This window comes from Gobio gobio (assembly GCF_949357685.1).
Source record: "Gobio gobio genome assembly, chromosome: 10".
Taxonomy (NCBI): domain Eukaryota; kingdom Metazoa; phylum Chordata; class Actinopteri; order Cypriniformes; family Gobionidae; genus Gobio; species Gobio gobio.
The window spans coordinates 36,728,050-36,740,930 of NC_137116.1; the positions used below are offsets into that span (position 1 = coordinate 36,728,050).

The 12,881-nt window shown below is 39.2% G+C and overlaps 1 protein-coding gene across 2 annotated transcripts in view; it reads left to right on the forward strand.

Moving 5' to 3' along the window:
* Positions 1-12,881, forward strand: part of aopep (aminopeptidase O (putative)) — a 104,295-nt gene that overhangs the window by 22,185 nt on the left and 69,229 nt on the right. For both annotated transcript variants that reach the window (XM_079827336.1, XM_079827335.1), the window contains exons 6-7: positions 9,616-9,805; positions 10,682-10,788. In XM_079827336.1, coding sequence (XP_079683462.1) covers positions 9,616-9,805; positions 10,682-10,788 — 297 coding nt within the window. The remainder of the gene's footprint in view (positions 1-9,615; positions 9,806-10,681; positions 10,789-12,881) is intronic.

Below are 12,881 nucleotides of genomic sequence, written 5' to 3' on the forward strand. Positions count from 1 at the left end.
CAGTTGATGACTGGATCGATGACATCAGTTGAAAAGGAAAATTGTTTCAGTGTTATTATAGTTATATTTTCATGCAAAATGACAAAGACAAACATTTTGTATTAAGAAAGTAAACAGGGTCAAGTTTGATTTTTGTTCGCTTTTTTCAGTGTCCTGCATTCCACACATGCCAGAAATCTGCATTCTCAACCAATGACTTCACTCGTAAGATAGCTTTGAACGTTGGAAGGAAGCTCAAATAATGGGGCCTTGCACACTGTAAGCTTTGCATAAACATCTGCTGCTGCTTCTCAGTCCGGATGGTCTTTCTGGCGCTGATGAGCGCCTCCGGCTCGGTTTACGCACACTCTTCAGTAATCCTCTGTAACGTTAATGTGGAGCAATCAAGTTAAAATGGTGCCATGAGGCACTCGGCGATAAACATCGGCAGCGTTTCGAGCATGGGTCTATTTTCCAGATCTCCCACTCGTGTGGTAGGTAGAACGTCTACATATGGATTGCATTGTTGTGGTGATCTGCAGTTTGGCTGCGTTTGCTTCACGGAGCGTACGCCACAAATCCTGATAGTCTTGCCACTGCAGCGGCCTCTGTGTGTGGGTATTTCTTCCCAGGATTTTCATGTTTGACAATGTGATCTGTCCTAAAAAGGTCTGGCATGCAAAAGGAGCCCCACAGGGCCTAAAGAGAGAATCACACCTCATTTTGCAGCTCCACAACTTAATCTACAGTCTAGACGGGAATACCACCCATTAAAGGCAGGAAGAAAAGGGACTGTGGTAGATCAGGTTTGTTCTGCGAGGTTCTTCCAGGGTTTTCCATCTATAATAAGCTTGTGTGATGAGACTGAGAATAGTGGGAAATTAAATAAGAGACAAAGAGAAAGAATGAGCGCAGGCAGCACAATATGGAGCCACTTTGAGGAGACGGTGGGTGAAGATAAAGATGGCTCTGAATGTCTGAAATGGCACTAGCTCATACACTTCTCAATGGGAGTTGGTCATTGCCTAGTGGTGAATGATCTGAGTTCAGGGACATAACTAGGCATTTTTGGAGGCTGGTGCCCTTTAGTGCTTTTCTATCCCTGTATGATGTAGTTTAAAAGTGTTCTTAACTTTTCGGCTTTTCAAGAGTCTGAAGCACATTGAATACCAATGTTTTATGTCTGTAACCAATATTTTATGTCTGTTTTATGTATGTTTACATGTGTAGTTATTGCACTACAGTGGGTTTTGCTGCCTTAAAGGACCATTTCACTTTTGTTTGAAAATAACTGTTGAGTTTTGCCGTTTTCGAATCCATTCAGCCGATCTCCGGATCGGCATTAGAACTTTGAGCATAGCTTAGCATGGATCATTGACTCTGATTAGACCGTTAGCATCTCGCTGAAAAATGACAAAAGACTTTCAATATTTTTCCTATTTAAAACTTGACTCTTCTCTAGTTACATTGTGTACGAAGACCGATGGAAAATAGGCTAACTTCCGCCAACATAACCAATATAGTTCAATTAACATGTATTCATACTTACAATTTTCACTCAGAAATTGCTAGTAAATTTTATGAATAACTACAAAGAAACATCAAGTAACACTTTAATTTGGATGTGATATTTTGAAGGATAAAGACCGAAATGGTATTTTCTTGTAAAAAACTAATGCCAATTATCTTTGCTTTATTTATGACTTCTAAAAAATTATTGTACTGTACTAGATGAAGATGAGTGTGATTTTGTGTGACTTTGAAAAAAACATACTAGCATAGTTTTTACTAAAGTGTCTACATGAAATTCTTGCATTAGTCTGATTGAAATTGAACTTTTTCAAGTGCATATAAGCCCACTTATTGACTTGTCGGGTGCTTTTAAACTTTGTTTAAAAGTCTGTTCAAGCAAATTTGAGTTGCATGCAAAAAAGGGCTTAAATATCACATGCCTAGTTGTGTAACACCTTAGCTTGAGTAGGTTATTTGTTATTAAAAACAATAGGGGTCAAAGTAAAAATGATGTTCCAGGCATCACCACTTCTGCTTAAAGTTCTTGGAGGCCTTCCTCCAGTTCACTAAAGGAAGGATACGGGGCAGTTATGAGATCTTGCTTCAGCAACACTGCAAAATAACAGACAATAGCTACAGCTGTTGAAACACATGTGCGGGAGTCATTGGTTACATTATCTCATTTCCATGTATGACAACTTTTGGCCTACTGGTTTTGTCCTCAATAAGGTCATTGGAAAGATTAGACTTTTATTAGGTCAGATGTATTCCCCTAGAACTAAACAAGTAAAAATGTAAACAAGTAAAAAAAAAACAAAAAAAAAAAAACTTGTTTTCAGAAAATATACATTCACCTAAAGGATTATTAGGAACACCTGTTCAATTTCTCATTAAGGCAATTATCTAAACAACCAATCACATGGCAGTTGCTTCAATGCATTTAGGGGTGTGGTCCTGGTCAAGACAATCTCCTGAACTCCAAACTGAATGTCAGAATGGGAAAGAAAGGTGATTTAAGCAATTTTGAGCGTGGCATGGTTGGTGCCAGACGGGCCGGTCTGAGTAATTCACAATCTGCTCAGTTACTGGGATTTTCACGCAGAACCATTTCTAGGGTTTACAAAGAATTGTGTGAAAAGGGAAAAACATCCAGTATGCGGCAGTCCTGTGGGCGAAAATGCCTTGTTGATGCTAGAGGTCAGAGGAGAATGGGCCGACTGATTCAAGCTGATAGAAGAGCAACTTTGACTGAAATAACCACTCGTTACAACCGAGGTATGCAGCAAAGCATTTGTGAAGCCACAACACGCACAACCTTGAGGCGGATGGGCTACAGCAGCAGAAGACCCCACCGGGTACCGCTCATCTCCACTTAAAATAGGTAAAAGAGGCTACAATTTGCACAAGCTCACCAAAAATGGACAGTTGAAGACTGGAAAAATGTTGCCTGGTCTGATGAGTCTCGATTTCTGTTGAGACATTCAGATGGTAGAGTCAGAATTTGGCGTAAACAGAATGAAAACATGGATCCATCATGCCTTGTTACCACTGTGCAGGCTGGTGGTGGTGGTGTAATGGTGTGGGGGATGTTTTCTTGGCACACTTTAGGCCCCTTAGTGCCAATACGGCATAGTTTAAATGCCACGGCCTACCTGAGTATTGTTTCTGACCATGTCCATCCCTTTATGACCACCATGTACCCATCCTCTGATGGCCACTTCCAGCAGGATAATGCACCATGTCACAAAGCTCGAATCATTTCAAATTGGTTTCTTGAACATGACAATGAGTTCACTGTACTAAAATGGCCCCCACTGTCACCAGATCTCAACCCAATAGAGCATCTTTGGGATGTGGTGGAACGGAAGCTTCGTGCCCTGGATGTGCATCCCACAAATCTCCATCAACTGCAAGATGCAAGATTGATATCCTATCAGTATGGGCCAACATTTCTAAAGAATGCTTTCAGCACCTTGTTGAATCAATGCCACGTAGAATTAAGGCAGTTCTGAAGGCGAAAGGGGGTCAAACACAGTATTAGTTTGGTGTTCCTAATAATCCTTTAGGTGAGTTTAGCTTGAATTAAGTGTATTTTCTTTACCCTCCTTGATAAAATATTTTAAATATATTTGTTACTTAATTTGTTAGACAGTCTTTAACTCTCTTAAAGGTGGGGTAAGTGCTTTCTGGTAACCGATGTTGATATTTCAAATCACCAAAACAAACACACCCCTACCCCAAAAGGGTCTTGCTCTCGCCCCTATTTTGATAGCTCCGCCCCACACATACGTAACCCAGGCAACGACTATGGCAGAATCTGCTGTGCCAGCCGGCCGAGGGTATGATGTCATCAATAAGTGAAAGCAATGTGTGTTAACATGGTTATCCAGGCCGAATGTTCAATGAAAAAGTCATCCCTTACATCCCAATAAACACAAACAGTTCTCATGAGCAACTCGATAGCACGAGCACGACCAACTAACGAAGATATTACAATTATGACAAGATTAGAGGGTTATATTGATCAAGAAAAGAGGAACCAAAGGAAACAAACATATATAAGGAGTTTATTATCTTACTTTTCGGACACACTTGGGAGTTGATGCTATAAACAGACAGCAAGGATGTTTAGATGCTCCAGGCTTATACGGTGTGGAAATGAATGGGTCTTTATCATCGCTGAAGTGAACGACAATACGATTGGAAATGGACAAACAAGCGAACATGACACATGAGCATATTAAAGTAAAAGCCAGCATATATTAGTTCTGTGAAACAAAACAAAACCAATGTTACCCGCAGATCGAGAAGAAATAAAGCAATCTTGGCGTCCGATTGCTGGCCTTAGCACTCCTAGTTCTCTCTCCAGGGCTGGAAAGCTGATACTTCTTGCCTGATCGTAAGCCTTCTTTTGTTCCATAGACATTTTCCACATGTGTTTTTTATATGCCATCTCTCTCTCTTTCTGTCGTCGCTCGGCTAATGTCCGTCCTGTGTCGTGTATTTTGAATAATGACGTGCACTGAGCGCTCTCTTCTCCCCATCATTAGTAAACACGCCCCTTACTGCTGATTAGCTACAAGTTTGTTTTGGTCCTCGGCCCGAGACACTTTTATAAAGCATTTTTTAAATAACACTTAGCCCACCTTTAAAGTCAATATCTTATATCAATAATATGAATAATGACTATTTTATTTATTTATTTATTTTGGTCCATACAATAAAAGTCAATGGGGTCCAATATTTTTTTTGTGTTTCAAAGTCATACAGGTTTGGAATGACATGAGGGTGAGTAAATGACGACAAACTTAATTTATCTGTGAATTGTCCCTTTTAAGCAATTTTGCTTCTCAAGTAAATTTATCTTGTTATCTTGTATGTTTAGATATTTTTACTGGAAAAAATAAAATGTATTTAGGCAGGGTACAAATAAACATAATGAGGCTTAATGTAGGGGGAATGATTTGTATGAAGGCATTTTTGGTGCAACATTGTGAGAACACGCGTGAGTGGAATTTGTAGCTGTAGATCATATCCACACATGTGTATCAATAAATTTGAAGTCACAGAGAAAAATATTTTAGGAATTGTAAACTTGTAGACTTTTTTTCTCACTTACAAACACAACGCAACAGTTACACCTTCACACATTCTTCACTGCAGGTGCACAAATCTTATTCTACAAATCACACGTGAAGAAACTCATACGCTCACATTTTTGCTACAGTTGCTGCAGTAAATATGGTGCAAAACGCATTCACACACCCGTATCAAAAATGTGAAGTCACAGACAAATTTTGCATATCCGCAAATTAATATGTGAATCCATGCAATGAGAGTTGCACACTTGTAGAATATTTGGTCACAAATGTATTTATTTTCTTGGATATTTTTCTAACACAATCACAAGTCCAATCACTACAACTGCTTGAATCTGCTGCTACGAGTCTCAAACGCAGACCAAAAGTGAAGGATGTGTGAAGGTGTAACTGTTGCGTTGTGTTTGTAAGTGAGAAAAAAAGACTACAAGTTTACAATTCTTAAAATATTTTTCTCTGTGACTTCAAATTTATTACAGCTACAAATTCCACATTCACGCGTGTTCAGTTGTTTTGCACCAAAAATACCTTCATAGTTCCCACCTAGTTTTCCTTCTCCTCCGTAACTGACATTCCATGTAGAGTGTATGACGATGATTTTGCCATGTTTGAAATCTGAACCAATACATTCCATTTTCCGTGTTTCCTCTGGTAATTACAGGGCAAGTGGTGATATCCTGTTCTTGGATGAAAGGATGTGATTCTTCAATCTTTTAGTACAGATATCTATCCATCTATCTATCTATCTATCTATCTATCTATCTATCTATCTATCTATCTACAGGTGCTGGTCATATAATTAGAATATCATCAAAAATTTGATTTATTACACATAGACTGATATATTTCAAATGTTTATTTCTTTTAATTTTGATGATTATAACTGACAACTAAGGAAAATCCCAATTTCAGTATCTCAGAAAATTTGAATATTGTGAAAAGGTTCAATATTGAAGACACCTTGTGCCACACTCTAATCAGCTAATTAACTCAAAACACCTGCAAAGGCCTTTAAATGGTCTCTCAGTCTAGTTCTGTAGGCTACACAATCATGGGGAAGACTACTGACTTGACTGTCCAAAAGACGACCATTGACACCTTGCACAAGGAGGGCAAGACACAAAAGGTCATTGCAAAAGAGGCTGGCTGTTCATAGAGCTCTGTGTCCAAGCACATTAATAGAGAGGCGAAGGGAAGGAAAAGATGTGGTAGAAAAAAGTGTACAAGCAATAGGGATAACTGCACCCTGGAGAGGATTTAGAAACAAAACCCATTCAAAAATGTGGGGGAGATTCACAAAGAGTTGACTGCAGCTGGAGTCAGTGCTTCAAGAACCACTACGCACAGACGTATGCAAGACATGGGTTTCAGCTGTCGCATTCCTTGTGTCAAGCCACTCTTGAACAACAGACAGCGTCAGAAGCGTCTCGCCTGGGCTAAAAACAAAAAGGACTGGACTGCTGCTGAGTGGTCCAAAGTTATGTTCTCTGATGAAAGTAAATTTTGCATTTCCTTTGGAAATCAGGGTCCCAGAGTCTGGAGGAAGAGAGGAGAGGCACACGATCCACGTTGCTTGAGGTCCAGTGTAAAGTTTCCACAGTCAGTGATGGTTTGGGGTGCCATGTCATCTGCTGGTGTTGGTCCACTGTGTTTTCTGAGGTCCAAGGTCAACGCAGCCATATTCCAGGAAGTTATAGAGCACTTCATGCTGCTGACCAACTTTATGGAGATGCAGATTTAATTTTCCAACAGGACTTTGTACCTGTACACAGTGCCAAAGCAACCAGTACCTGGTTTAAGGAACATGGTATCCCTGTTCTTAATTGGCCAGCAAACTCGCCTGACCTTAACCACATAGAAAATATATGGGGTATTGTGAAGAGGAAGATGCAATATGCCAGACCCAACAATGCAGAAGAGCTGAAGGCCACTATCAGAGCAACCTGGGCTCTCATAACACCTGAGCAGTGCCACAGACTGATCGACTCCATGCCACGCCACATTGCTGCAGTAATTCAGGCAAAAGGAGCCCCAACTAAGTATTGAGTGCTGTACATTCTCATACTTTACATGTTCATACTTTTCAGTTGGCCAAGTTTTCTAAAAAATCCTTTCTTTGTATTGGTCTTAAGTAATATTCTAATTCAAAGAGATACTGAATTTGGGATTTTCCTTAGTTGTCAGTTATAATCATCAAAATTAAAAGAAATAAACATTTTAAATATATCAGTCTGCGAGTAATGAATATAATTATCTATCTATTATCTATCTATCTATCTATCTATCTATCTATCTATCTATCTATCTATCTATCTATCTATCTATCTATCTATCTATCTATCTATCTATCTATCTATCTATCTATCTATCTATCTATCTATCTATCTATCTATCTATCTATCTATCTATCTATCTATACAGCTTCCTATATTTGGAAACTGTTTTCTCGTTTTGTGAGAATTATTCATCAGATGGTCAGTGAACAGACTCTAGTGCTCCACATCTGAAGGAAAGGTTCTCTAGCTACTAGAGAAATCTAGCCTGGATGCCAGCCGAACTTAGCCCCGCCCACAAAATTTTAGTTCGGGAAGTTCGGTCTGGACTTGATCCGTTGTGGAATAACTATGCCCGAACAGAAGCTATTCGGACCAATCAAATTGTCAGGGCGGGCTTTATACGATGATGGACAGATGATCAACAGTAATGTAAGCATCCACGTCACCAAAGAGCGCTTGGGTTGCTTTGTTCTAATCCTAAACGGAGAATTTGTTCAAATGTGCATCCACCTTTACTATTTCTCTCAGAAATGATGATCGTGTTGGTAAGTACCCCGTGTATCCTTAAATTATTTTTTACAACACCGGAAAACATTGTTTACACTCACTTCTTCCAGCGTGCATGCACAGGGTTGCCAAGTTTTCACAACAAAACCCGTCCAATTGCTACTCAAAACAAGCCCAATAGCTTTCCGCGGGGAAAAAATGGCGCTTGGGGGGTAAAATGTGTGGTTTTTTGGCAGGGTTGCCTGGGTTCCTGGGTCTAAATATCACATAATTGGAGTCGCTTCAACCCGCGGACATGGAAATATGTCCCGCGATAAAACCGCAGACTTGGCAACACTGTGTGCAGTTGAGTTCTGTTGACATTTGACAACTAACATTATGCATCGCTCCGTTGCTCTGATTGGTTGTAGGTCTATCCAATTGAGGTCTTTCCTGGTTCGGTTGAAACACGCCCCATAATCACAGCCCAACGGAGCAGTTTCAGACTCATATTCTGACTAGAATTGAGTATGACAACGTCAGGCTAAGAGAAATCCCTTTTTCTGGCATTTGAACAGTGTCCACCTTTTAAAGAACAAGCTTCTGTTGTTGACTACTGCTCCTTAACAGCATTGGGCATTTTCTGTTATCTATATCCAGAAACTGTTTTTTTTCCCCAGTCCCTGAGCTCTAATTTAGAGAGAACTGTTTGGGCACACAGAATCCCGCTAAAATAACATATCGATGACTTCAGGGAACCATAACAGTGTGAATGAAAGGCATGCCTGCCACCTTCAACTTAAGAGTCAAGGCCAACCTTTTTTATTGATTTCCTGCTTGTCGCTGTGGTCACTGTGTAAGGAAAGCAACAGTGGGGAAGAAAAAGAACTCTTTCCAGACCCAGGCAAGGTGAACGTCTGGCTGAAAAGGTAAAAAGGCATTCATAAAACTCTTAGATTATTTTATCAGGTTCATTTTGTGAGGGGAAAAACGCTTGCGGCTATCTACGATGGTATGTGTCACATTTGAAAACCATTATGTGGCCAAGCCAAAGCCTTAGGACACAAAAGAAACGGGTTTGTTTTTCCTGACTCGTAGGAACTTTGTTTGGAACATGGTCTTGATAACAGCCCATTTGCTGTACGAAACACAAGGCTATCTGGTTGAAAAGGTCACTCAAGGTAATTTCGGGTGAGGAGGCAAACAATACCATATTTCATTCGGTTTTATGTGCAGTCTGAATCCTGAGGTTGTTTTTTTTCTTACACAATTGAAGGAGCCTTATCTTACAGTGGACATTTTTTCCAGCTTACACTGTTGTCGTTCAGCACATTTCACAGTGGAACTTTTCCAAGTAACATCTGATGACGGTTATACGTCTTGTAATTTGCTGCTATTAGCAAATGCACCCGGATTGTTTGGTGAAGGGTGCGGCACGGGTGGCTACTCTGAAATCCACTGGCAGCAAACAGGCCTCATTTTGGCTGAGAGCTCCACCTCCTTAACGACAGTATGTCTATGGCAGAGAAAATCCCACACTTTGATGTTCTTTCAGGGTGGCTGAGTTTTATAACATGTTATAACTAGATCAGAGCTGAAGACAGAGCACTGAGCTCTCAGCACCCGCAGTAACATTATAACCAATGATTTGTTAGTAGACCAAATACAGTACAACCATGGCGTCTAATCCTAGTCTGTTTTTAAGCTTCTTCCCCTTTTAAATGCTAAAATAAGTCTTTCTCTTGATTTCTCTTGTTTTCTAGTCCACATATCGTGTTCCTGTCTCAAAGCGTGCTAACGGGTGAGAGGAACCTCTGCGGGGCAAGATTGTGCCACGAAATCGCCCATTCCTGGTTCGGGCTGGCCATTGGTGCACGGGATTGGACGGAAGAATGGATCAGCGAGGGTTTTGCCACTTATTTAGAGGATGTGTTTTGGAGCCACGTTCAGAAGGTATCACGATAAAGTTGAATCTTTGACCGCTTACGTGTGGCCAATCTAAGATTGAGTATTGGGTCACCCATTTTTCCCCACTTTTGCCTCTCAATATAGCACCAAAAAATCTTAAATGCAGCATGTTTACCAAAATTCATTACACACCTATTAGAGCACATGCTGAGTGGTCAAAGTGTAAAAAGAGTTTGAAATTAAATAGCATTTTCTGCATTTACTGGAAGACTTCACATCCTGTAATGACTGAGATAGTCAATAATGAGTCACAAACTCAAGCTTGTGGAGTGTGACTTTGCTTCATTCAGAATATATTTATAATCTGTGTTTAACAGTTCTGAATAGAAATATAATGTTGTGCTAATGGAATGTTTCCAATATGTCTTTCAACAGGCAGCATTTAAAGCTGAAGTGTGTAATTTCATTCAATGACTTTCTCTTATCCCAGTTTAATATGCAGAGGCCGCTATCAGTTGGTCATTTATAGATTGATTTCCCTGGAGTCAAGTCACCTTTATTTATATAGCACTTTATACAATACAGATTTTCAAAGCAGCTCTACAGAGAAAAGCTAGAGTATAAACAGTCCGGCTCTCTGGGGCTATCAAAACGTTGCTCATTTGTTGGAGCATCCTGAACAACCAGACAAACAGACGCGCTGGCTTAAACGATGCCGTGAGTTAGGGGCGGGGCTATTTGTTTGTCTGACCAATGGCTGATGGGGGAGTATTCGGGGAAACCTGTTTTTGAAAACAATCGTTAGTTCCATTTGATGACGCTAGGGGTTCAGAATTTGTAATAAATAAATAATAAAATGTTTAGACTCTCTTAATATGCAGTTGATTTCTTTTGTTCTCGTTTTTCCCCTGTCTTTCTAAGTTGGGTTGTAGAGAGGCTGAGGAGCAGAGACAGTTAAAAGCTCTGCTGCGTTGGAGGAGACTGAGTGATGAGTTACAGAACTCTGAAGAAGAGCTGCAGGTCCTTAGGTATGATTGGCCATGTCTCTCTCTCACTCTGTCTCTCTCTTTGCTTTCCTCTTTCTCTAACTGCCAGTCTCTAAGTCTGTATATCCTCATTACTCCTCATGCAAGGGCCTTATCCATCATCTGCACATTCATAAGGCCACAATAGAACAAGTTCGCTTTTAAGAGAAGTTTTGGAACTAATATGTTTCTCAGTTACAAAGTCATAATTCCAAGCATGCATCTTTTGTTACTTGGTTTACATGTTTGTATTTATTATACTGTAAACACTACCGTTCAAAAGTTTGAGGTCAGTAGGTAATACAAACCATACAACCAAAGTGCAAACACAACAAGACAAACATTTTCTTTATTTGCTGAAAATGGCGGACTGCAGGAACATAGCACCTCTTGCTGAACATTGTTAATTATGTGTATGTGTATGTTTATGTTTATGTGTATGTACTGTACTGTGTTTTTGTTGAGCATTTGAAAATACTGCATAATTTTCTAACTCGCTCAACTAGCTGAGGAAATGGCATAGAGGCAACTGCATAGGGATTATGGGAGTGTTCCCTTGGAAAATTAAAAAGAACACCAGGTTTGCTGTGGCTGTACAATTTGTCCAAAAAAAGTTTTTTTTATTTATCAATTATTACTAATTGTTATTATTACTAAATAAAAATATTAAACAAAATAAGAAATATTACAATTGTAATAAGGAAATCTTATGCATCCACTGACAGAAGAAAAAAAAATCTCTTGTACACTTCTCTGCACTGGAGAAAAACGTATGGTGTTGCATATGTTTACACATTTCTTTTAGAGAGAAGTATTATTTTTCCTACAATTTTACCCAAAATAGGGTGATTTGAGCTTTATTGAGTGTAATGTCTTTTTCATTCATACTCAAAACCCGGGGGCGCCCTTGTGCAGAAAGTCCACAAGTGAGACTCCTAGAAGTAATAAAACGTATGACATTCCCAGGAAATCCCTTATATGAACAAAGCCATCACTGTAGCAGAAAAAAATGCAGATACAGACGTTTTGACTGATGAAACATGAAGACAATAAGCGTGGGACAGTATATGGTTTATCTGTGTTCTTTTTGATATCTCGGGTATTTTCATAAGAATAAAGTATATTTATAATGAAATGCTAATCGACACTTTATGGAATACTATAAAACAACATAATTTCTGCCTCATTCTGTGATTTGAAGCCAATTCAGATCACAAAAGGAAGTTATTTCAATCACTCAACTGACATTATAAAGTGAGTTTGGAGTAAAACTTCATTAAATGTTTGTTGGAAGTTTGTAAAGATGTTTGGCATGCTTTGCTTTTTAAAGTTATAAAGTGACAAACTCAGAGCGCTGCGGAGATGAAGCAGCATTTACAGCGATCTAATCATTCCTCACTGATCACAGTGCTGCACCTTTCCATGAAACATGCTGCACATATACTTATTCAATTAAAAATCGCAGCCTTTGTGATTACATTGACTAAGCCAAATTGCGATTTAGGTTTAACTGCGTTTAATCATGCAGCCCTTGGCCTTTAACTCACACTCAAACAAGCACACAATAATTGTTTCTCATACTTTTTGTTGATGTCAAATGTCATCAAATGCATCAAATCGAACTATACAGTAATATTGCCACAGTTAACCCGTCACATAGTAATATGGCTAATACTTATATTTGAAGTGTTTGTTCAGCTAAATCACCCCCCCCCCCCCCTCTTTTCATTAATTTTTAATATTTTTTGTATTGTTTGACCTATAAAGTTATAATAAGCAGTGACTTGTTAACAAGTCACATGTGTTCTGTCAGAAACTTTTTGGTGAAATACCATATTTATGCAATCAAATTTCCAGGTATGCTCATGATTGATTTTAATGAGAGCTTGAAATAGTTGTGACATTTCATCTGCACAGAATAATTTCAAGCATGTCATTTCATGAGTATTATTTGATTATTTGAGATGTAATGTAATGTTCTCCTATGAAGAGCACAGCATCACAAGGTTTTATGTAGGTTTGTGGTAGGAGTAGATTACCCTGGCTTAACTTTTAAGAATGAGAAAATGAGAGAGAGAGAGAGAAAGTGTGTGTGT